Genomic DNA, 26,268 nt, shown 5'->3' on the forward strand with positions numbered 1-26,268 from the left:
GAAAATAATTAATTAATGTTTTAAAATAAAATAAATAAAATAATTATTAGTATCACTTGTTGTCGAACAAATCCCTTTGTAAGTACTAATAAGTAGATATATTTTTAATGACAATATAATGAATAATTATTTTTATTCTGTATTTCAGAATCAAAATGGAAAAGGCGGTGGATTTTCAAACGAAGGATTCCATGCGTCAGCAGATGACAAACCAAAGCCCCACCTTGAAGCTAATTCCGATAAAAAGGTGCGGGTAACAATGTTGAAGCGAATCGAGTATTATTTAAATTGTACTACTTTTAAAATAGCTAAATACTTACATAAAAAATATCAAGTAATATATAAGGAACATATAACGCAACTTTAGTTTGTATGCATGTTAGACTGGAAATTACTGTATCTATTATAAACTTTATTTGGTGAACGCCGATGACATGGCTGTATGGGCTTGAACCTTTTGCCTGTCCTCATAATGGACGCTTCTGCGTCCTTGGCTTCTGCCAAAGAAAGGAATTGTTAATAGTTGCGCCATTCAGATTTGATGGAATTGTTTTCAAATAAAATGAGAAGAATTTCGTACGTAAGAGTTATTTATCGTGTCATTCGGTCAGGACCTTCCACAATGTCGTTTAAATTTATAATTCACGTGAAATAATAATGAATATATCAAGCAATCGACTTTGGCACGTCGGATCTTACACACACTTAAAAAACCCGTCATATCTTTACAGTTATTTTATCCTACTTGAAGGGTAATTGGTAGCCTACAGGAACTATCCCTCGGTCCGTCTGTCTATTGTCGGCTATGTCTGATAAGCCGCAACCGCTCAATAATAAAAGCCAAGGCGGCATTTTCCAAAATGGCCGCTGTGAAAAAATGTTATTCAAAATTCGTTCTCGATCGTTTTATATTTCAATTTAAAAAACTGGGCAAAACAGAGCTAGGAGCTTGTATGCTTTCTCTAATATTAATATTCTGATCGTAAGTTACCTACATCCATATCTTTATTATAATATTATCATTTCGGTTTATGGGTATTGTAAGCCTTTAGATCTACGTTCATAAAACTTAACTATTATTTGTATACTTATCGATCGATAATCATCGATAATAGGTAGGTATTTCCAAAATGGCTGTACAATCAATATTTGCAATAGCACACTCATAAAAGATAACTGAATTTCCAATGACAAATGACAGCGCCTACTTGGGTACCTATGTGTGTATGTTAATACCTACATCACCAAATCACATAATTTAGTTATTTAATCAAATGGTGCACGGTCAGTCTCAAATAATATTTTATTTAGTACAGGAATATTATAAATGATGACCTAGGGACCACTAGTGACTTCCCTGTTCGGCTGTTAGGTAAAAAGTGACTTAAAATCTCCATAATAAAAGTTGTAAAATTAAAAAAACTTTTTTATATAATTACCTACTAGCTAGCTAGACAGACGCTGTTCGGTCAATAGAAAAAAAATAATTTACTTAAGTATATAATTTTTAAGTTTTTAATTTTAGTATTCGGAAATAATTTAGTCTAAAGCCATCGGAAATGAATGATTTTATAATAAGTACTAATAAAATGATAAGGATTAATATAATATATATACATATAAATTGCCGATTTATAAAGTATTAAAATGGATATAGTATGTTATCCGAGATAGAAATATGCCATCGCTGACTTTTATGTATAATTATATAAGATACAAAATTATACGATACATTATTTTATTATATCTCAAAGGGTTTTCGTTGAAAGCTACTATCAATAATATAAACAAAAACTTATCAAATTAGAGAAAAGTCTTCAATGGGGTCATGACCACGATTCATAAGTAACCGATAACTGCAGATTCAGTTTTTTAAAATTTCTTGAAATTTTGACACAAATCGACCCGAATGTACATTAGTTAAAAATCTAATAACAAAAATAGATCAAAAAATGAGAGTAACAGCAGTATTCTTTGATATGACCCAAGCTTTTGACTGTGTCGACTTCGAAACTCTCATAAACAAATGTAATTTATATGGGCTTAGAGGTGTCACTTCGAAATGGCTGGAAAGTTATATTAAAAATAGGCAACAATGTGTCCAGATAGATGTAAGATCAAATATAGAATGATATGAATCAAGTTGGAATCAAACTAAAGCCGGGGTATCTCAGGGCAGTGTACTTGGACCATCATTATTTCTACTATGTATCAACGTCCTACCAAATATTACAGAAAATAAGTGCGTGATATATGCTGATGACATTACAATAATTATCCTTGACACAAACTCAAAAAGACCATACGACTCGGTCATAAATGATGAAATCATTAAAATCAGCAAATGGTTAGAAAGTAACAATTTAAATATTAATATAATAAAAACAAGACTGATACAGTTTAAAAATTATAATACCATTTATCCACCCCTTAGAAACATAACATACAATGAAATTAAAATTGATGAGGTTGAAAATACCAAATTCTTAGGCATAATAATGGATAATAATTGTAATTGGAAAGCTCACGTTTGAATCATTATGCAAACGTCTTAATAAGTTTGTTTTTGCCATAAGGAGAATAAAAAAAACTATATCGGAAAAAGCGGCTTTAACGGCTTACCACGCTAACGTGGAGTCTATAATTAGGTATGGTATCATAATATGGGGTAACTCAACAGTAATTAATAGAGTCATAATAGCGCAAAAAAACATGTTTAAGGGCTGCAGCGGGAAAAGGACCCCTTGGAAGCTGCAGTCCCGTATTTAAAAATATAACCTATTAACAATTGTTGAATTATACCTATTTGAGTGCTGTATGTTTGTTCGAAAAAATTTTAGCAAAATTTATAATTCAGTTAACATGAAAACACTTCTCTTTTCCCATCCAGGGACCCCACCAAACTACAAGTACCTACCGTGCTGTAGAACTACATTATTTCAGAGAAACTGTTTTTGTATGTGCATAAAAATCTATAATCACATCCCAAAGATAATGATAATAATAATAAATAATAGTCTTTATTAAAAGGTATATACCCAATACAATGGATGTTACTAAAAAATTAAATAAAAATAAAAATTAATAATTAAAAATTGCCGATGGTAATAAGCTTATCATAATTAACATTTTGTCGTCACTCTTAATGCAAATTCGTCGTACCTGTTGGGTACCTGTCGTATCAGGGCTATTTTTTTTCGCCATAATAAGAGAGGTATCGTCAAATAGGAATTTCTCATCTAAATTGAAAATATACCTTAGTAAAAACTGCTTATATTCATTAGAATTTTCAATCAAATACTATATAATACTGCTACTAATATTTTGTTAAATTTTTATATAAAGATTTAGAAATGTATTTAGTAAAATTTGCACGTCATAAATGTGGCAAACATGTAACATCAATCTAACATGTTTATGCAAATAAAAACTTTGACTTTGAAAAAAAAACAAATGATTTTTCAGAACAATTACAAAATTTAGAAAATTTTTACAACGTATCGGGATACTAACAATAATCTTACATATTTCAGGCTGATGAGGATGTTGAAGATGGGCAACCCGAACGGGCTATGTGGGGAAATCAAATTGAGTTTCTCATGTCCTGCATAGCCACGTCTGTCGGCTTGGGCAACGTGTGGAGATTTCCATTCATCGCGTACCAGAATGGTGGTGGAGCCTTCCTCATCCCGTACATCATTGTTCTGATCCTTATTGGAAAACCTATGTACTACCTGGAGGGTATCTTAGGTCAATTCAGTTCGAGGAATTCTGTTAAAATTTGGTCAATGTCACCAGCAATGAAAGGTGAGAACCTACTTCCTTGACAGATTACTGTGTACCACACGCACTGACCTGTATAAATACCATTGGATAGACTGTTCCATATGTTTAACAGCAAATTTTTAAAGCTAAAAAATATTTGAAGCGCCACTCGCGAGCGTTCAGAGAACTAATTTTGACGTATTATACAAAATGGCTGCGAAGGAACGTACTCTACTCTGAAGTATTATTGCGTTTTGAATTAATTTCGTTCGTTTTCCGTATTATTTATACTTCAAAAGTTTCCTACCATCTTCAGTAAATAGTTTCCTACCATCTATCGATGTTTGCTGAGGTTGTCTTCACGGCCAATAGCGCCAAAATGGTAAATACCCAACAGGCACAAAAGCACTTTGACAGCCGCCAGTCCAGTAGTAGGTATATAGTAGAGGTCAATGACTACACAGCCACATGTTGTCTGGACCTCGCTGGAACGTGAAGATTCTGACGATATTAGGGTTGTCTTCTTTACCAAAAAGTGTACTAGTATAGGGTCACATTATAAAAATAACTCAGTTTTTTCTATAATATAAATATGTATGTAATCGTAATTTTAAATCAATATTCTTTCGTTGTCAAACTAACATTATGGTCTAAGAGCCCGTGGACCCCAGACCTACGTTATTTTATAAAAGCTGAAAGTTCGTCAGCGCATGCTCCCACCACAGGTAAGATGGACCATTATGGAGTTTGGGTTGCAGTGGCTTTGGCTGGTAAACGGTACTAAAGGTGTGTAAAATACCGATCTAAATACATCAAATAATATAGTGCGATTTTTCGGTATTACCTTCAGAATATTATTAAAAATCACGTTGTTCATTGCCAGACACCCTTAATGTTCATGATATTATAATTTTACTTAAGTCATACTATAAAAGCTGATTTTTATACATAATACTTGGGTAATAAGTAGATGATGTTTCCTCATTAGCCAGTCACTTTTGATAGTTCCAACTTAAATTAGATTGTCACAGCGCCTTTAGGAAGCTTAAAAAATTCAAATTTGGATCAATGACATTTAATATGCTTTGCTTTTTTATATTTTCCATTTTAAAAAGATCGGTCGAACCGGTGAAGTAGGTGACGTACAAGGCTCGCGCGTGCATCACTCCTCGGTCGTGAGGCCCTACTGGCTGGCCTACTCTGTAGAGGCCGCCGCGCGTGTGAGTGAGACAGTGTATGTTACTTACGAAAGATGCTATTTTCAGGGACGGGTTACGCACAAGCTCTTGGCTGTGGATACATACTGTCATACTACGTCTCCATCATAGCTCTGTGCATATTTTATCTCTGCATGAGTTTCCAAGCAACTCTACCATGGGCTGTATGTCAGCCAGAATGGGAGAATTGCGTCGCGTCTGGCGTCGTTGAGAATGTCGACGACAACGTTAACGGCACGAGCAGCGCTGAACTTTACTTCGTGTAAGTTATATTTACAGATCCTGTCTGTCTGGTCTGGTCAAGTCAATGCCATATAATATTTAAACCTTTATCACATACTAGCTGATGCCCGCGACTTCATCCGCGTAGATAAAGGGTTTTTAAATATAATAAGCAAGTTTAGAATTAATGATTATCTCATGTCCTATTCCAGTTTCGGTTCCCGTTTTCTCTCTCGTTCCCCAATATATTATATGAATCTTATTTCGAAGAAGATTGCTATGGCAAACTAAACCTACTATTGGTATAGTTATAGCTCATCTACGTAAATTTAAATATTTCATAAATCCCGCGGAAACCATGGATTTTTCCGGGAGAAGTGAGTTTTAGATCCGTCGTAAAAGCGTAACAAACAAACCTACATTCACATTTATAATATTAGTAGGGATATAAAAATCTCAAGTTAAGCAAAGCTAAATAAATAAATCAATCAAAACTTATATTTCCCGCCCACCTTGGATTACTAAATTTGGCAAAGATTTCATTTCATTTTTGGCAAATCTGTTAGACCACCTTAAAACAAATACTATCTGGACGATGACATGGACGGTTTTCTGTTACCTAATTTACAAAAAAAAATACAAGCGGCTCCATTCTTCCACTCGTTGCTGTCGTAAAAAAATTTTTTGGTTATATGATTTTTATTGGAAAACACTTTCAAATAAATAAATTAACGAAGCGCAAAAGTAATAATTTGAATGCACAATTTGATACAAATAGTTGACTTTAAGATAATAGACTACATGACCAATTAAGAAGCAACAATGGGCTCAGCTTTCATACTAAATAACTCACAGCCATTTTGCGTTTTATAATGTCATGCTGGGATGGAATGTCCTGAGTTCCTACTGATGAAGTAGCTTGCACATCTGATGTTACAAATGGTAATGGCACAGATAGCGTTACAGTATTGCCCTACTAATGGTAATGGCACAGCTAGTGTTACAGTATTGCCGTACTAATGGTAATGGCACAGCTAGTGTTACAGTATTGCCCTACTAATGGTGATGGCGCAGGTAGTGTTGCAGTATTGCCCTATTAATGGTAATGGCACAGCTAGTGTTGCAGTATTGCCCTACTAATGGTAATGGCACAGCTAGTGTTACAGTATTGCCCTACTAATGGTAATGGCACAGCTAGTGTTGCAGTATTGCCCTACTAATGGTAATGGCATAGCTAGTGGTACAGTATTGCCCTACAATTAATGGTAATGGCACAGCTAGTGGTACAGTATTGCCCTATAATTAATGGTAATGACACAGCTAGTGGTACAGTATTGCCCTACAATTAATGGTAATGGCGTAGCTAGTGTTAATGTATTGCCCTACTAATGGTCATGGCACAGCTAATGTTACAGTTTTGCTCTACAAATGGTAATGCGTTACAGTATTTCCCTGCAAATGGTACTAAACAGGTAGTGTTACAGTATTGCCCTACAAATGATGAACTACGATAAAACTTATCTTGTTTTTTTCTTCAGGAGAACAGTTCTACAACAGAGTGATGGACTCGAAGGAGGGTTGGGTGAGTTTTGTTGATTTTCTAAGTAATTGTTCGTGTTGTTAAATCATTGCTGAGTCAGATAGAGTTTCCGTAACCATCCGTGAAACCAGAACAGCCTCGTCCTTTACATCATCTTCATACTTGAACTTTAAAATTATTTATTATACGAAAATAAGGTATTTAAAAATAATAAGCAAGTTTGGAATTGAAGATTATCTCATGTCCTATTCCAGTTCCAGTTCCCGTTTTCGCTCTCGTTCCCAATATATTATATGAATCATATTTTGTAATATTGCTATGGCATACTAAACCTACTATTGGAATAGTTATAGCTAATCGTTTTTCACAAATCCCGCAGGAACCGTTGATTTTTCCGGGATAAAAAGTTCTTTCCCAAGCTCTAGTCTATCCCTGTACCAACAATTCATTACAATGGGTTCAGAAAATCCGGCGTAAAAGGTTAACTACCAAACATTTATTTATTATTTATAACGATTACATGGGAATTTTTATCTCTAGTTCATTGTCGCCTCGAAAATTTCTTAACTGACTACTGACTCTTCTATCGTATTAAGAACAAAATCTTGATATTCACGAAGTATGATGATCACTCAATGAATGAATTGAAGCCCTAAAGGTTATGTATCCAAAACATTGAATGAAATGAAATGAAATTTATTTATTGCGTCGACAACAGTAAACATTTTAGACCTTAAATTTATTGTATGTAGTGTCTTTTCTATTCGACTAATTTAAATAAGCATGCAAAACAGTTTAAGTACTTAAAATTTTAAAAATCCTCAAATCAAAAAAATTATAATAGTTGTTGTATATATTACAGCTATCTACAGTTTCTTGTATGTTCTTCTCACGAGCTCTTCTTTTTCGAAAAATGGTAGATTCAATAATTTAAAATAAATATTTACAATGATGATTAAAACTTAACTTTGACCATAAAAAAATTAAACAAATCATAATTTTATTCGCAGGACTGCCCATATGGTACTTAACCCTTTGTTTGTTCGGAGCCTGGTTCGTTATCTTCCTGATCGTGTCCAGAGGAGTGAAGAGTTCCGGAAAGGCTTCCTATTTCCTTGCCTTGTTCCCATACATCGTGATGATCATATTACTGATTACGTAAGAATACTTTAACTCTTTCATTAATATAACTTGATAACTTAAACACAGATTATGTACATTATTGATTGAACGTTAATTTGACTGGGTGATCCACAGACATGGATCCAAATAGATGCCGCGAGTGTATGTACTTGCGAAAGACGACAAAAACAGGAGCAATGCTCTTCCTTTGGCGCTTTTTTTTTTAATTATGATTTATAATACATTGCCGATTTTAGTAATAAGCAATACCGACTATTGATGTACTGAAAACGTCAACTAATGATGAGTGTCAAAACGTTAGGCTCGATGCACTGGCATTTTTAACGACGTCACTGTAGGTACAAAAAAAAGGTCACGCTTGGTTTTCATACAGACGGAGGGATTTGCGTTATCTACTTGGATCTATGTCTGTGGGGTGATCTATATTTTACAATTTATTTATTGGCGAAAACATAAACTTAGAATACTGGCGTAATAGAGAAACACTCTCCTCATTACGGCGAGACTAAAAAAATATTCATGTGTGATAGTTTTACAGATGTGTTACGGCCGTTCCCAATATTCAGTCTATCTCTTACTTAAGTTAAAAATCGTAACTATCGTTGACTTTTCTGTCCCAATAAACTTATCGACGGTAACTCACCTTATCCGTACACGCTGTTTGTCAATGGGACGACGTAAAGCTTACCAGCGATAGAAGTTTGTATGGAAATTGCAACTCACGCGTCCCAATATAAAGCAATAAGAATAACTTATCGGGTATATTGGGACAGCTTCAGATTATTGTGACAGCTAACTACTGACAGTGCAAGGTAGTAATTTATCTATATCTGTAGATAGTATATTGGGAACGGCCGTTAGTGAGTTGGTGAAGTGTGTAGTATTTTGCTATAAGACAATCCCTATGACAAATATTGATAAATGGCGTCATATACACATATATTACTTTCATAAGTATAATCTTTAAAAAATAGAGTATTTACTGCGTATATAAAATGTGATTAAAAATATTTTAGTGAATATGTCTACGAAAATAAGCAGTATACAATAATCAATACTTACCCGTGAAATGTTTCTTTATTTCGTTTGTTGCTGTAAATAACAACAAAATCAGACACAGAACTCGCCACCATTATATTTTGTAAATTAATATCCGTTAAAATAAATTAAATAAATAAAACACAGAACAATTACGATGAAAACACTAAAATTAAAATGCGGTCCAATTTGACAGGAGACTAATGGACTCTACATTGTTTCAAAACGATTTCACGGTTCATATCTATTCCGTCTCTTTCTCACACCTTGGTCTTTGTATAAGGATAGTTATCTCACTCTCACACAGGGTTCGTCTATTATGCTAGTAGGTATACTAAGTTCATGTCAGTTCATTATTTACATTTCATATTACATTAATCAATGATGAATGAAATGGCCACTGAATGGTCCGATGAATGGACGAGAATTAAATAAATTTTAAATGGTGTGACGTCCCTACTGTTGACGTCACAATTTTTGATTTGTCGGTGATCACTCATAATTTGATCATCGAAAGAAAACTGCTCGAGTATTTTATCACTTTCCTTTATTCAACGGGCAGCGTAACGACGTCCCAGAGAGGTCTGAACTGTACGAAAGCCCGAGCACGAATGCTTCTAGTGTCGACCGTGCGGCTTTGCATGTGTTTTAAAATGCAAATGTTATTCTTTTTAACAATTACTTCACAACAATGCAATCAAATGATTATTTATAAACAAATTTTAGAAGAATCAATTGTTAAACCAAATTATTATGTATTTGCGCCGATATGTATAATATTTAAAAAAAAGATTTCTTTCTCAAAAATCGTTTAATGATATTGAAAGAAACGTTATTTAACTACATCATGCGGTATAATAATAATAAATACTAACCCATTTTAATGAAATTCAATCTAGTATGTTACTCAGTGATATAAACTTTCTACGGTAAATTAGTAGAGTATGAGAATATATAAATTACAAATAGAAATACATACATACAAAAATACCTTCCCACTCTGATGTTAAGCTTTATAATTTTATCTATAACGGACTAGCCAAACAATACATTAAATTTTGATAATATGAATATTTAAATCTAGAAAATTCGATGTTTATATTAATTACTATTTGACGTTTGAGTATTTTTGTTGCATCACTTTACATAATATGATGACGAAAATGTAAATATTTATTTAAAAGAGTGGCAATAAGTTTCTTGTCACTTCTTCTCATTACCAATTGGCGGTAAATTCAATAATGAAAATAATGTATTTTTGACATTCATAAGTGTCATTTCCATGACCTACATGAATAAAGTTATTTTGATTTGATTTGACTTATGCTTCTGAATACTCCGTGATTTTTAAATCACTTTGGTGAGCAATGTTCCGACGTTTTACTTCGGAATTCATATAATTAATTTGTACATTATTGTTCTAGCACTCTGACATTAAGTGGTTCTGGAAATGGCATCCTCTTCTTTATAACGCCGCAGTGGGATAAACTTTTGGAACTTAATGTAAGAATAATTTATTGATATACTTTTGGAATAATTACCAACTAGTGCTTTCAATCCCGCGAGATGCGGGATTACGGGCGCGGGATCCGCGGGATTTGCTAGACTGAAAAAAAGCGTGCATGCGGTGCAAAATAGGATTATTCTTAATAACTCAAGTTATTTACTGTTTCGTATTTTCGTGATGTTTATTGATACAGCCTTTTAGAATTGAATAAAAATTTAAGGATGTGTACGTGAATGAATCTTTCATTCACGTACAAGCCCTTAAAAGGAATACCGCCCACAAGTGTAGAAGCAGAAAGGGCATTTTCTGGCCATGCAATAGAGTAAAATACGCAGTATTTTGGCAGACGACAGTTTGGAAATGTTGTATTTCCTTCGCAAACATTTTCAGTTAATATTAAAAGCTGAAAAACTTAATAATTAAGTAGTAATTTATCAGTTTAAAATGTTGTTTTTTGGTTGATTTTGTAATTTTGCGTTGTGTATTTTTTGAAAACGATTTGTTTTGCTTTGCTTTTTATTCACAATTTGTTATTGTTTTTTTTTTGTGAAACAAACAGTATAATTTGATTGATCTCATTTTAATAGTAATATGTACGTAAATAACTGTGGAGTTGATAAATTAATTGTTTTAAAATGTGCATATTTTCAATATGCGGGATCCCGCAAATACCGAGATCCCGCGGGATTGAAAAATCGTAGTCCCGCAAATGCCGAGATTTAATACAGGCCGCGGGATTGGTAGCCCTATTACCTACTCTACTCAAGCAAACACAAGCAAGAAACAATAGTAATACCTACTGCTACTACATTTATTCAGATTACTGATAAAAAAATAATATAATCAAAGTGAAATTCGTATGTAATCAAAATGGGCTACGATCGATTTGGAACTACGAAGCTGTAATTAATTTAAGCTGTAAGTAATTTGTAAGAACGTTAAAAAACTATTTGTGGAGGCTTTTGATTGGCCCATATGTAAACATGTAGATATATACAAATGATTTAAGTTTTCTTTAGTGTTTATTCCGCCAATATTTGTCTTTAAACAATTCGACACGTGTTTCGCCTCTACACGAGGTATCCTCAGGACGTGTTGTCTCGCCAAAATCTGGGACGAGACTCTCGTGCTAGAGCTAAAGAAAACTTAAATTATTTGTATAATTATGGATTTCCGCAAAGTAACGCCTACTTCAATAAATGTAGATATATATATTTATATGTACTAGCTGACCCGACAGACGTTGTTCTGTATATAATAAATAAAATAATGTTTTATATGAATTTGTCAATAATATATCATAACATCAAAAATTACTTCGTAAAATATGCACCCTGCTGTCGTAATGCAATTGTTTCACAGCAGAACTGTCAAAGCGTGCGTCAATAAATTCTCTCATAGAAATTATGTATGGACACATCAAAGGAAAAACAAATTTGTTGTTTTTATTTAATTTAGCAGCATTTTCCTATTTATTCACCTTTTACCTTCCCTGGACTTCCACAAATAATTCAAGACCAAAATTAGCCAAATCGGTCCAGCCGTTCTCGAGTTTTAGCGAGACTAACGAACAGCAATTCATTCTTATATATATATATAGATTTGTATTGATGGCTGTTAGCCACCCTATGAAAATAAAAAAAATAAAAGATAATAGAGCAGTGCTAAAGCCTTTGAAAATGATAATAGTAGCATGAAACCTATTGAAAAAGGAATAGAAAGTAATTGAAATGAAAGGAAAAATAAATTACGGGCGATCTGAAGTCGGGAAGTGGAAAAGGGGGATGTTTAAGGGTAAAAAACGGTTTATCTTGATGTCATTAATATTTCAATTCAAATAAATTACAGTGTATTTGGGACATTAAAAGATAAATTCTCACAAAATTTAGTGATTTTTTTTTTTATTTAAAAGTTAAAACTTAAACCACTAGTGAATGAATGCTCGAAAAGCGATACGATTAAATCTAGTAATCGCCGACACTGAAAAATTTTGTATTTACATATATAAATAATTGCCGCCCTGCAAAGAGTTCCCTTTCTGAGGTTAGCAGTGAAAAAAAATATAACATACATAATTCCAGTATTTACTATAATTTGCTATTGTTTGGTTGTAATTAATGTGAGTTTACTAATAATAGTGGCTTATTTATTTATGGTGGTATGTGGATGATGCAGCTACTGTACTCAATAACTTTTGTATAAATTTACATTTACTTTTTTGACTTACTCGTGTAAGACATTGACTATTTGACGTTTGAGTGTGTATATTGCATCATTTTACATTTTACATATTCTATTGTAATTTGAAATGATTTGTAAATCGATGTACTTTAATGTAAATCTCGATATAAAAGAGTGGCAATGAGTTTCTTGCTACTTCTTCTCATTAGCTCAACCCTTTACGAAGTAGCGGTAGATTCAATAAGAAAAATATTTTATATTTTTTTGACATTCATAAGTGTCATTTCCGTGACCTATGTGAATAAACTGATTTTGATTTGATTTGATTTGAATTGAAATGCTTGTGACCCCAGGTGTGGTACTCCGCCGTCACGCAAGTGTTCTTCTCACTGTCCGTGTGTACCGGCGCCATTATCATGTTCTCTTCGTACAACGGCTTCCGGCAGAATGTTTACAGGTAATACAAATTCTAATTAGTCTTTACGACTTAATACATGTTTGCGATAGATATAAAGTCAATGACACAGACATGTCTCATGCAAGTTGCAAATATATGAACACCGGTGGGAGGCTATGCCGGTTAGATTATGGGTACCACAACGGTGCCTATTTCTGCCGTGAAGCAGTAATGTGTAAGCATTATTGTGTTTTGGACTGAAGGGCGCCGCAGCTAGTGAAATTACAGGGCAAATGAGACTTAACATCTTATGTCTCAAGGTGACGAGTGCCGCTCAGTTCCATGTTGGGTTTCTGAAGAATCCTGAGCCGCACTGCATCGTCCTACTCGTCTCGTCTCTTATTGTCGTAGAAAATATCAACACAATAATACCATTCTTGATAATTTATTCAATTTTATAGAAATAACTGCGGCTTTAACTCTCCCATCCAAGTCATGCGTGTAAACTTTAATAAAATATTTAAATTAGATCATGATATCGATACATATTCAAATTATTACTTTCACAAAAACAGGCGTCTTTATCATTGAAAAGAATAAAGTAAATAAGTAATTAGTAGTTATTTATTTTCCGCAATTGTTTTTAGCTTTCGAAGAAGCGTACCAAGAATACTGGCAGCATTTCCGCGTTGGATAGCTAGGCTGATCCGTTGACCGAGATAGCTGCCAGCGCTTGGGTTTCTAGTAGCCTTATTGAGGCGCGAAGATACTCAGATATATTAGATCGTTAGTGATCTTCTCTCCATCCAGCCTAGTGAGCAGGCGGTCCGAGGTTCGAATCTCCTTCCGAGACATTTTCGGCCTCCAAGGCCCCCGCCCGGCTTCGCTGTAAAAGCCTTCAGGGCTATCAGCACAGAAGAGGTTTTAGGTCGGTAGGGGGTGTTTACACCCGAGCCCGACATATGGGCCCCGTTTCGGGGTCTTCAATACGTAAATGTATTTTACTCCTCTCGAAAAAAAAAGCGAAGATAGTATTTTCAACATGCCCCATAATGTGTTGCAGAGACGCTATGATTGTGACTACGCTGGATACGTTTACCAGTTTACTGTCTGGAATTACGATATTCGGTATTCTGGGTAACCTGGCGCACGTTCTTGGTAAAGAAGTCAATGAGGTGGTGGGCTCCAGGGGCACTGGGCTTGCGTTCGTCACTTATCCTGATGCGATTGCAAAAACCTTCCAGCCTCAGGTAACAAGGAATTTATTAATAATTAAATACAGTTTAAAGTACGGTGAAGAATGTAGGTACATGTTGAGAAATAAGTATTTGTGACTCTTGCTTCAGTTATAGACTTACAGAATCGTTATAAGAAAATGTGATTTAAATACTCAAAGGTTTATGTGTCAAATATATCCCTTTAAAAATGTATTATGTTTTTTGTATAACGAATACATAAATTAATATTTCTGCATCTCAGCTATGTTCAACCACACATTTATTTGTGGGTAGGTACTCGTAATTAGGAAGTAAATTGCATGCAAAAGAATTGCTTATTTTACAGAGCCTAGTAGGGGGCACTATAAGCTTCTAGTTATTTCTAGTGTTAAATTATGGTTGTCGCTTATTTTACTGTATAAATTAAAATGTTTATGTACGTGCAGGAGATTGCTATGAATATATTGGCCGTACATTGTCATAATATGAATTTCTTTGAATTTTTCCCTTGGAGAAATTTTAAAAATTATGTTGTTGTTAAATTTTCAGTTATTCTCCGTCCTTTTCTTCCTCATGATGTTTGTGCTGGGCATCGGATCAGCCGTCGCTCTTTTATCGACCATCAACACTGTTCTCATTGACGCCTTCCCCAGAGTCCGCACGCCCTATATGTCCGCCATCTCATGCACATCTGGATTTTTAATCGGACTTGTTTATGTCACGCCAGTAAGTAATTAGAATGTAATCACTAACTGTCCCTTCTGCTAAATTTCAAATTCAAATGATTTTATTTAAAATAGGAGAATTTACTTCTTTGCACAGGATGTCGGCTAGATTATGGGTACCACAACGGCGCTTTTCTGCCGTGAAGTAGTAATGTGTGAGAATTATTGTGTTTCGGTCTGAAAAGCGCCGTAGTTAGTGAAATTACTGGGCAAATGATATTTAACATCTTCTCTCAAGGTGACAAGCGCAATTGTAGTGCCGCTCAGAATTTTTGGGTATTTCAAGAATCCCGAGCGGCACTGCATCGTAATGGGCAGAGAGTACCTATCAATTACCATTAGCTGAAGGTCCTGCTCATCTCGCCCTTTACTGTTTTAAAAAAAGGATTTAAAATCACTTCAATCACGTCAAAAATTATCGCCCTTTTGAAAAATTTTGCTCCAGATCTGAGAAGAACGGGCGGGGTGTTTTACCAATTTTAAAACTGTTGTCGGGTTGACCATGAGCGTGCTGTGAACATATCGAGCGCGGATTGAAACACGACTTGGACATACAAGGCCACCAGAACATATCACCAGCCGTTATTATTCTACGAGTATGTCACTAGCTAATCACACGACAACTTTTGGCACTCCGTGCCTTGTAATAAGACACACTACGACCGACAAACAGGTCGATTAAAGATCGTTCTAGTGGGCGTATCTGATAATTTTCAATTCAAATCTTGTACCTTTAAACGAGCAATTCTTGTGTATATATAATCTGAATCTCGGAAACGGCTCCAACGATTTTAATGAAATTTTGGTAGTTTATTTAATACAGGTAGTTTCGGGGGCGATAAATCGATCTAGCTAGGTTTCAATTTAAAGTTTAAGTTTTATCCGTGTTTTAATGAGAAACTGCTACAATAACATTAGAACACAAAGGTAAATTTCGCCACTATATACAAGATTATAATAGGTCAGATGGGACATTGGGTGATCTGGAAAGCAGAAGACCCCCGTTCGAATCCAGATGTCATATTAGTTCTTTTTTGTTCATGTTTTGTACATTCTTAAAAATCCGAGCAAGGCCACTTATTAATTCATTAATTGTTAAACATTACTTTCGTATTTCTGCTTCAAGATTGTTATCTTTGACCTCTTGGGCTATAATAAGTTTATCTCCACATATTTGTAGATGTTAACGTTGTTTTTATAATTCCCATTGTATTTCAGAGTGGTCAATATATTCTTGAGCTGGTAGACTACTATGGCGGAACATTTTTGGTTTTATTCTGCGCAATCGCTGAAATTGTCGGGGTATTTTGGATTTATGGTAAGATAGCCAGGAAAACACAACACTATTAATAGTAACCATATCTTTCTTTGGATTGTATTATTCTTAATTTTACTTATTGTATTTGTTGGATGCAATTACTAATTGTGACAGTAACCACGACCATCATGTTCACAAAGCATCCTTACACAAACAATGAATCAAAGCTCTAAAAGTGGATTCATCCAGTATACGATAATTTATATTTATACAGTACCCCCCTTATTCATAATAGTCTGCTAACTTAAAGCATTGCTAATTCTCACTCTGTCTTCTCCTATTGACCTAAGTCAGAATGAGAAAAAACACTCCTTAGCGGCTGTTTAAAGTTAGCGGACCATTATGAATAAGGGGGTTAATCCTTTATTCCTATTTATGAAATAATTTATATTACTTTAACACGACTGATATATTGGATGCAGCACCTTACAAAATAATTTGATAAGTATATTACAGCCATTCTAAAATACTCTATTTGATTGAAATGAGTGGCCGTTGAGTTTCTTGTATGTTCTTTTCAAGAGCTCAATTTTTATCAACATAATATGGTAAATTCAGTAATTTAAAGGAAATATTTATAGTGACGAGAAAAGCGCTGAATTTAAGCCTGATTGAATTAAGTTTATTTGACTTTGACTTTATTGATTGCTAACTGAGATCTGAATATTATATCATTCGGAATTAATTCTAGTATTTCGGAATGTATTATACCTATTTATAGAATATTATGAAGTTGATGAACTCGTATTCAAACTGATCTGCTATGGAAACCAACTAAGGATTTATATTTTTTATTGGACTAGTTGTGAATACGTTAAGCATGTACTTTTGTTGAGTACAATTTGAAACTACACTTGATTCTCCATACTATGTTCGGTTTATACTATCTTTCCTATATTTATGTTAATAACTTGTTTTAGGTTTGGAGAACCTGTGTCTGGACGTCGAGTTTATGTTGGGAATCAAAACATCGGTTTATTGGAGGTTCTGTTGGGGCCTGATCACTCCTGTCATTATGATCGTTGTATTCATATACGCCTTGCAATCCAGTGAAGCGCTATCTGTTGGAGATTATTACTACCCGACAGCCGCCTACGGTAAGAGTAACATAGTAACTTTATAACCAAATCAAACTATAAAATAATCAAGTTAATTGTGTATTAAAACGGAAGAGGTAGCTCTAACCTATAGCAGAAATATATCAAATTAGCTTACCAATTATCAATATCAAATCACCCTAGGGAAACTCTCTAAGAAAAAAGCGATTGTCTCAAACATGCAGTCATTGATAGATTGACAGATGACGGCTATAATCTTGTAAAAAATTAAGATCCATTACGTTTTCAACAGCTTGTGTGTGTACAATGTTGAAGAAATATGTTTATTTTATGGAATAGGGGGACAAATGAGAGTACGGGTCACCTGGTGTTAAGTGATCACCGCCGCCCACTTTTTCTTGCAACACCAGAGGAATCACAAGAGCGTTGCCGTCTTTTAAGGAAGGTGTACGCGCTTTTTTTGAAGGTACTCATGTCGTATCGTCCCGGAAGCACCGCAGAAGGAAGCTCATTCTACAGTTTTGTAAGACGTGGAAGAAAGGTCCTTCAAAACCGCATCGTGGAGGACCGCTACACATCCAGATGGTGGGGATGATATCCTTACTTGTGTCGTGTCGTGCGAAGGTGGAATTTGGCGGCAGAAATCAGGTTAAACAGACATCTCTACGCAACGCCAAGTGATCCAGCCGTTCACAGAGCACTGGGTCCTCGACAATTCGAGCTGCTCTGCGTTGCACGCGGTCAAATGGATCGAGCTGATACTGGGATGCGCCAGAAAAGAGATGAAAGAAATACTCCATATGTGGCTGCACCTGCGCTTTGTAGAGCGCTAGAATGTGGGCTGCTTGAAGAATGGCCGTACTCTACCAGCTTCTTCGAAGCCAATTTGGCTTTGCCCTTCAGATGACCACCGAATTGGCAATTCGCTCGAGATTTCGACACCCATTCAGTTGATTTACAATATTCACGTTGTCTGTAACTTTTGTTTCAGTTGCTGGGTACATGATGCTCCTCGCTGGTGTGTTATTTGTCCCAATATTTTTGGGTATCTCCCTCTACAAAAACAGGACTGGTAACTGTAAATCGGTAAGTATTTACTTAAAAGTTATTAGTGCTAAATATATAGGAAAACAGCCCAAGGACACTGGAAGTGGGTAGACAACCGCTCATGGACATCTTTTTTTTATGAAAATAAGGGACGAGACGAGCAGGACGTTCAGCTGATGGATATTGATACGCCGTGCCCATTACAATATAGTGTTGCTCAGGATTCTTGAAAAACCCAAAAATTCTGAGCGGCACTATAACAAAAAGAGCGACATCCCAAGTCAGTTTCCTAGTATGCAAATATTGGGGTTGAGTAGGTTATCAACGTAAAGTAACGTAAAGTAGATCCTGTAGATGAAGCCACAACCCGAGAATTTAACAAAGGATACAAGATTTTATGACGATACGTCACTCGAACGGTTAGCTCGGACGGTTAGAACGGTAACACTGGCACGGAACGCCAGAGGTCGTGGGTTCGAGCCCCGCATCCTTTATAACATTTTGTTTTCGAAATTGTATTTGTGTAATATTGTATTGCTAAAATACGCGTCACAAACTTATGAAAATACGTTATGCCCAGTGTATTCGTGATCGTAATATGTTTAAACTTAATAATAAGCCATTTTGTATTGTTAAAAAAACGTTTGTGTGGTAAAGGTTACTATAACATAAATGGCTTTCTTAATGATACCACAGATTGGAAATAGAGCAACCGCCCTCAGGATATTAAAAAATAAATTTTGTTGTATGATCTACATTGTGACCATATTAAAAAAAAATTAGCCCGCTGAGTTTCTTGCGCCCGTTCTTCTCAGGTCTGAGGCATACCTGTTGGAATGGGTGGCAGTTTTCGACTTTCAATAAGTAATATTATATGCTATTTTGAATAAAAATATTTGAATTTGTATTGTTGTTTGTGTTTTGACCTATTGATAAATCGTGTAATCTCAAATATATTATGATTTTCAGACTCTGAAGAGATCGTTCACACCAAAGTCATCTTGGGGTCCAAGGTCGTTAAGTCAAAAACGTGAATGGATGCTATTCAAGAGTGATATTAAAGCTATACAGGCTAAACAAAGAACTTCGTTAACAAAGCATTTGTGGTTAAGTATGACCGGTGGATATAAAACTGAATAAAACGGCTCAGTAGGTCATTAAGTAGGTTAACTTAGTATTAGTGAAACGAATTAATTTATTATAATTATTGTATAAGATACAGTCGGCCGGTGGTGAGGAAAACAGACTGAGGACCTTCCATCAATGTGTGGCTTGCTCAGTCCAAACTGTTTGATCTTTAATTTAGTTGTAAATAAATAAATAAATCATTTATTTTGCTAGAAAACATGTAACAATGGGTGTAAATAGTTTTTATGTATCAATGTTATCGGCCATTTCTGGCATGCAAAATTATTATTAACCATTAATTCATTTTTCGTTTCATTACAAAATTCTAGTTATTATTATAATTGATTTAACATTAAACAAACTCTATATTTCAAGCACTAAGGTCAATTTAAATTATAATTATTATTTTTAAATGTCATTATTTAAAGACTAGAATTAATATATATTTTAAAGTCAATTTAATTTAATCTAATGTGTCAACATTTCATTATAAAAACATTTATCTATAAGCCATGTAAAAAGATCCTTTTTTAATCGTTGGACGGGTAATACGCGTAAGCTTGGAGAGAGTTTATTAAATATTTTTATACACATGACATAGCTACATTTTAGTAGGATGCATTATGAAATTTGTGTGCAATCACCAGTCTGTCACGTTTTGTTTAGAGCCATCCTATGTAGATGTTGGATGTCGAGACCACTGTACTGTATAAATACCACTTGACAGGATATCCATATGTTTGACAGAAATTATTTGTGCCTATTTGAAGCACCACTCGCGAGCGTCCAGAGAACTAATTTTTCTAGTTATTTATACTTCAAGAATCAACGTAATAAACTTCACAATTTTTTTTGTAAATAGTTTCCCACCATCTATCGATGTTTGCTAAGCTTGTCATCAGTAGTTTTAGTACCGCAGACTCTCCAAAGATGCGCCAAAATGGCTAATATCAAACAGGCACAAAAGCACTTTGACAGCCGCCAGTCCAGTGGCTTAAAGTAGAGGTCAGTGGTCGATACTCTTATCTCTTCGGCCCCGATTTCACCATTGGAGTAAAACGCGATTAGAACACTCACGCAAGCAAACAAGTTTACAGATTCAATTCTGATTACACCAAATCAAACTCAATTTTAGCCTAAACGCGTTTAAATCCTAACCGTCGAATTTTTGATGTTTAACTTGATCCCGTTCAAGAGCTCTCACTATCGTTATCGTAATAGAAATATTGACATTTAACTATTTTGATTTTGTGCATACTTACCAATGACAGGTTAGACATTTGGTATTTGATACATCCTATTGTTTATGACATGTAAACTCAGTTTACGTCAATACGCTCAAAACATATTGGTGGAATCGCTTTGTGGTTAATCGAGAAAGAAAGACTGGCATTTGAACTCGTTTACGTAAAAACTGGGTTTTGTTGAACTCAGTTTGAAGTGTCATTGGTGAAATCGGGCTTAGACCTTTTATGAAAGCAATCATTAGTGTTTAATATTATATTTAAGTCTTATTATTACTGTTACATTCTTTACTCTATATAATATTGTATTAATTAAAGTGAAACTTTTATTAAATCGTCTCAAACTTTTTCGTTGAATGTCGCGTGACGGTCGGGCGGCGCCTATAGTTCGCAGCAGCTGACCGTGTAGTGTATAGACTATTACTCATTTGTGCCAGTGCTCCACGCTATTTTTAGTTAAATGTCTATAATGTGAAAAAAAGTTTCACTTTTACCGTGGTTTCATACAACCACACAACCCTTTTTCAATTTCAGTCCACTTTTTATTTCTTAGTATTTTAATACATTTAACATTTTCATTTAGCCGCTAATGTTTAAGTACATAAGACATAAAAAGATCAATTTATCTTTAATATTATTTTTTTTTAATATTAAAATAAATAATATCACCACTGGTACTATCCATATCTAGGTAGGGGTTAAAATATAATCGATTATAAAGATGTATTTTAGGTTTATTACTACTATTTAGCAAATCATCGAACCTGTTTTTAATTTAAAGTTTATTAAGTGATAAAACCTAACAAGAAAACTATTTTTTTAAATTAATATTACTGTATTTATATACATGTATACATATATTTATACATATATGTTACATAAGAAAAGACGACTTACTGCTGATCGACTATTATTGTTTAAAATAATGGAGGATAATATATGGATTATTCAGAAATACGGTTTAGTTTTATCAATAGTTCTCATTGGTTTTTATGAGGACAACAATATCTGCCAGGTCGGTTAGCTAGCGATATTAATATTTTTTTATAGACTATATATGTATCTTACATCATTTATACGTCTAGATAGACTATGACAGTTGTGAAAACGTCGAAAAAAATTGAGTTTAGACTCTACTTTGACCAATTCACGCACACTAATACAAAATGTCATACAAACCACGAGTGTAAGACGTAGCTTGTCACGCACACTAATTTAATATTCCTAGCATGTTTTTAACGGTTGTCTAACAGCAAGAGACTCCATCTATACGTATAAACTATCTAAGTTAAGTATCTACATCAATACTATTTCGTAAAATAATAGTAATAGGTACCTACGATTGCAACCTTATAACTTAAGCCTTACTTAAGTTTGTATCATAGGACTGTGAAATAATAGTATATTATGATTCAAGTGAGCTAAGTAGCTCATTATACACCAGGCGGGGGGCTGCAGCCCGAGCATCACGTGAGGGCGTAAATCAGCCGAGTGTCTAGTAAGCAACTTATTCACGAGTTTCATACGCACATTTTCAACACACTTGCAAGAAAAAAAAAGCAAACAAGTATTTCATTAATCGTTCAAACAAAGTATGACAATTATGGGAAATGGCGCGCAAGTTTTTTTTTTATGCGCGCGCCAAGTGTAAGGTGATTAACATACAGCCATACTGCCTACTTCAAAATTATAATTTTAGTGATAAAATGTATAATTATATTTTATAACAAATTATTGTGAATTATAAATTTAGTTAAATGATTTATAATAATTAGGGACACATATTTCATTTATTCCAAAAATATAAATGGATATTCATAAAACCTTTTTGTTGTTACCAAAAAAAAACTTTATTACCCGGCTAAATTGATAATGCTCTGTTATATGAGACTAGCTCATACAATTTGCAGTTAGGTAGTAACTTTACTTTGTTGTGATAATTCTATTATGCACTAGTGTGTAATATTATTATGCACGTGTGTGTTAAAATACGGTTTATGACCCTAAGAACGATGTTATAAGACTCACTTTTCAAGCAAGTGTGTTCAAAATAAATAATCTGTGATAATTAAATTCTATCGTAGATAGTATAATATATATAAGTCATTATATTGTTCTTCAACAGATTTGTTATCATATTTTATAATATTTTATCAATAACATGATTTGTATCTGAAATTATCACAAATAATCGTTGAAGTCATCGTCCATTTTAGTATCACTCCACCTTGATTGTCGATACCCGGATTCTTCAAAATAGCTTTTGCATTAAAGGCCGGACCGCATTAGAGCGGTGCTGCGGTACCAAATATCACTATTTGCTTCCTCGTCTTCTTAATGACTCTGCACAATTTCACACTGACTTCAGAATGTCGAAGACAAAATTCTATAAATTGAACAATTAGCACTACGCATACTGAAGCGACGCGCCGTTTTCTGTGATGCACTGTGAATCGCGCAGCGCGTCTAATTAATCTCTCGAAGGCACTGCCGAGACGCGCTGTGCCGCACAGTGCAGATCCGCTCTAGCACGAGATGCACCAAATGAAATGATTGAAATAATAATTCGATGCTTTGTGCTGCGTAGCGCCGCTGTAATGCGGTCCGACCTTAATTTGTAAGTGCTTAATTTCCTATACAGAAAATATTTTAAGATTGAAATAAATTATTTTATCTAATTACGTGGTCTGAAGGAATCTGGACTCTGCTTTTCATTTCTTATAAGAGGAGAATAAAAACCGGATTGATTTGTTTAAGAAACAGTATCTTAATAGAACATAATTAATGATTAATTTTCGTAAGAGAGCTATTAAAAGTTAGAATTAAAATTATTAAGTATGAAATGGAATAGATAGTTCATTCCCGGTGTAATAAATTTGGATTATTTTATTTCGAGAAATGTCTTGTCGTTTCCGTTCCTGGTATAGAAATCGTTTTACCTTACCCCAGATAGTCCTGATAGTCTTTAGAAGTACTAGATTCCGTGTCTTTTCATTATAGTCAATTTTTTTAGATAATTTATACGTCTAGATAGACTGTGACAGCTATGAACAGACAGAAAAATAGTTGCGAAGAAATTACAATTACAAAGTTAGCATTACGAAAACTACATTAACGGCCGTTTTCAATAACGTATCTCTAGTTACGGATACCGTCTGCTGTCACCGTTTAATGACAAGATCTCATCTATCCATAGTTATGTCAGATTTAGTTATAGTTCAATGCTTTATGTCGATAGGTTATTGAAATGTAATTAAGCGTAAAAGGAAAGATTTGTCTTACCTCTAGTAAGTTAAACTAAGGATACATAGGTTATAGAAAACGGCCGTAAACTGGTTCGCTATCTGTCTCTACCTAGTTCACTTTCAAAAAGTGAACTATGCAACGCGTCACATTGATTTTTATCAACAAATACGTAATTGTGTATTTAGAGTAAACCATTTCGAGCAAACAACTAGAACTGAAGGAAAACTCTGCCTAATAGACGCGTAGGCAGAGTTTTGCTTCAGACAATTTTTGAGCGTGATTGTGAGTAGTTGTTAAGCGTACGTTAATGGTGTAAACTTGACTATTTGCTATAGATAGCCATAGCTACCGTGTAGAGTAAGTAGTGGTCTGATGATCTTAAAATTTGTATAATAATGTTTTCAATTTGATTCTAAAAAGAATTCCAAAAGAATCAATTTTAAGATATAACTAATGTCATTAATATTTCTTAGAAGCGTAAAGCGAGCTTTATATTATAATGGTAATTGTATCAATAGCATCGAATTAGATTTTACACTGTCTTATATAAATGCATAGCAAATGAGTAGGTAATATTAATAATGTAAAGGTATGTTTTATGATTTTAAGTAGATACTATAATTGTGCTATTGTCCTTACTGTGCTTAAAATAATATTTTATAGTTTATAGAGACTATCATTATGTTAAATAAATAAATACAATTTTGTTCCGAATAAGTACTTATGTTTTTTTTGTTATTAGCAGTAATCTTTTTTTTTGTTTTAATTATATTACAACATCCTGTATAGTGTTGATCCGGATTGATACAGATGTAAAACGGACGGTACTAGAAGTGACATAGCCGAGTTAAACATAATTTAGTCAGTATAAGGCGGCTGTGAAGCAATGTCTATATGTGTGTCAGTATAACTAACTGTGGAAACTCTTCAATAACCTTTAGCATATAATTCATTGGTAAGTCTATTTTTAAGTATACTTTCAGTTTTTAAATAAATATATTAAGGTGATCATTCAAGACACCCCACCTTCATGATCAGCGCCATGTCATCAGTTCAAGGGCGTAGCTACCGCCATAATATCTGCCGTATTAATTATACAAGTGCCCCCGGGGTTATGGGGGCCCCCGACGTGCGTCAGTAAAAATCAATAAAAACTTTTGGTGCTTGCCGAAAAAAGACAAGGAGAGTGTATATTTAATTATTTGTAAAAAAAAAAATCGAAAAATAGACAGAAAGATAATTATGATGAATCATTATTTCTTTTAATTTTATGCAATTTTTTTTTTTCTTTTGTGAGAGAACTTTATACGGGGCCCCGCCAAGGCACGCTACGCCACTGTATCAGTTATTGGCAAGGAAGGTAAAAAAAGTTCCGCCTGGCGGTAAAAGCTCATAATGAAAAATGCCCTTTCAATCCCACCACACATCGCCGTATTGCGAGTAAGCCCGGGTTTCACCACATTCTATGTTGGCGCCATCTATGTCATGGAGTTGTGACTAAACCGAGCGAGTGAAGTGGGCACCGAGCCACGGCACATGAGTAAATAAAACGGTACAGAGATAAAGCTTCATACAACCACGCGAAATGGTTTCACTACTGAAATCACCCGGGCCATGTGTGAGTACGTACGTACGCGGCGAGAAACGGCAACCGGTTAGCGACCTCATAGCCAGTTGACAATCTCAGGGTTAGCGCGACTCACGTATTGTTTTATTAATTCAAAGCCTGAATATTTTAACATAAAAAGTGATTTTATATTATTAATTTGGTCACAACTGATGTAAGCGCGGACACGCCGTGGCCATCTTCAGACAACACTTCGATGATGGGGAGAATAAAGTGTTTTGTATTTTTTTTGTAGTTCTCAGAGTACTAGACCGACTAGACTAGAGCGAGAATGCACGGGATGGGATTCTCCGACTCTCACTGCGCCCGTCACCCTTCGGGTGTAAATTTTCATGGAACACCGCTGTCATATTGATCAAGGACCGCCGTTTCGCGACACTAACCAGTGGGAGGCTCCTTTCCACAGGATGCCGGCTAGATTATGGGTACCACAAGGGCGCCTATTTACGCCAGTAATGTGTAAGCATTATTGTGTATCGGTCTGAATTGGGGGACGGGACTGGTCGGGACGAGACGAGCAGGACGTTCAGCTGATTGTAATTGATATGCCCTGCCCATTACAATGCAGTCCTACTCAGGATTCTTGAAAAACCCAAAAATTCTGAGCGGCACTACAATTGCTCTCGTCACCTTGAGATATAAGATGTC

At 34.6% G+C, this 26,268-nt stretch overlaps 2 protein-coding genes across 2 annotated transcripts in view; one reads left to right on the top strand and one right to left on the bottom strand.

Annotated features, from left to right (window-relative positions):
- The window catches only part of LOC126969728 (sodium-dependent nutrient amino acid transporter 1-like), a 31,063-nt gene extending 6,350 nt beyond the window's left edge, over positions 1-24,713 (top strand). Inside the window, exons 2-14 of the mRNA XM_050815285.1 lie at positions 149-247; positions 3,534-3,807; positions 5,031-5,244; positions 6,743-6,786; positions 7,755-7,902; positions 10,350-10,428; positions 12,967-13,070; positions 14,074-14,260; positions 14,777-14,953; positions 16,171-16,270; positions 17,191-17,367; positions 18,320-18,414; positions 19,345-24,713. Of these exons, the coding sequence (XP_050671242.1) occupies positions 149-247; positions 3,534-3,807; positions 5,031-5,244; positions 6,743-6,786; positions 7,755-7,902; positions 10,350-10,428; positions 12,967-13,070; positions 14,074-14,260; positions 14,777-14,953; positions 16,171-16,270; positions 17,191-17,367; positions 18,320-18,414; positions 19,345-19,515 (1,869 nt within the window). The 3' untranslated portion in view covers positions 19,516-24,713. The remainder of the gene's footprint in view (positions 1-148; positions 248-3,533; positions 3,808-5,030; positions 5,245-6,742; positions 6,787-7,754; positions 7,903-10,349; positions 10,429-12,966; positions 13,071-14,073; positions 14,261-14,776; positions 14,954-16,170; positions 16,271-17,190; positions 17,368-18,319; positions 18,415-19,344) is intronic.
- LOC126969735 (zinc carboxypeptidase A 1-like) overlaps positions 1-26,268 on the bottom strand; it is a 117,877-nt gene that overhangs the window by 40,103 nt on the left and 51,506 nt on the right. The gene's annotated exons all lie outside the window — the stretch shown is intronic.

This window comes from Leptidea sinapis, chromosome 19 (genome assembly GCF_905404315.1).
Source record: "Leptidea sinapis chromosome 19, ilLepSina1.1, whole genome shotgun sequence".
Taxonomy (NCBI): domain Eukaryota; kingdom Metazoa; phylum Arthropoda; class Insecta; order Lepidoptera; family Pieridae; genus Leptidea; species Leptidea sinapis.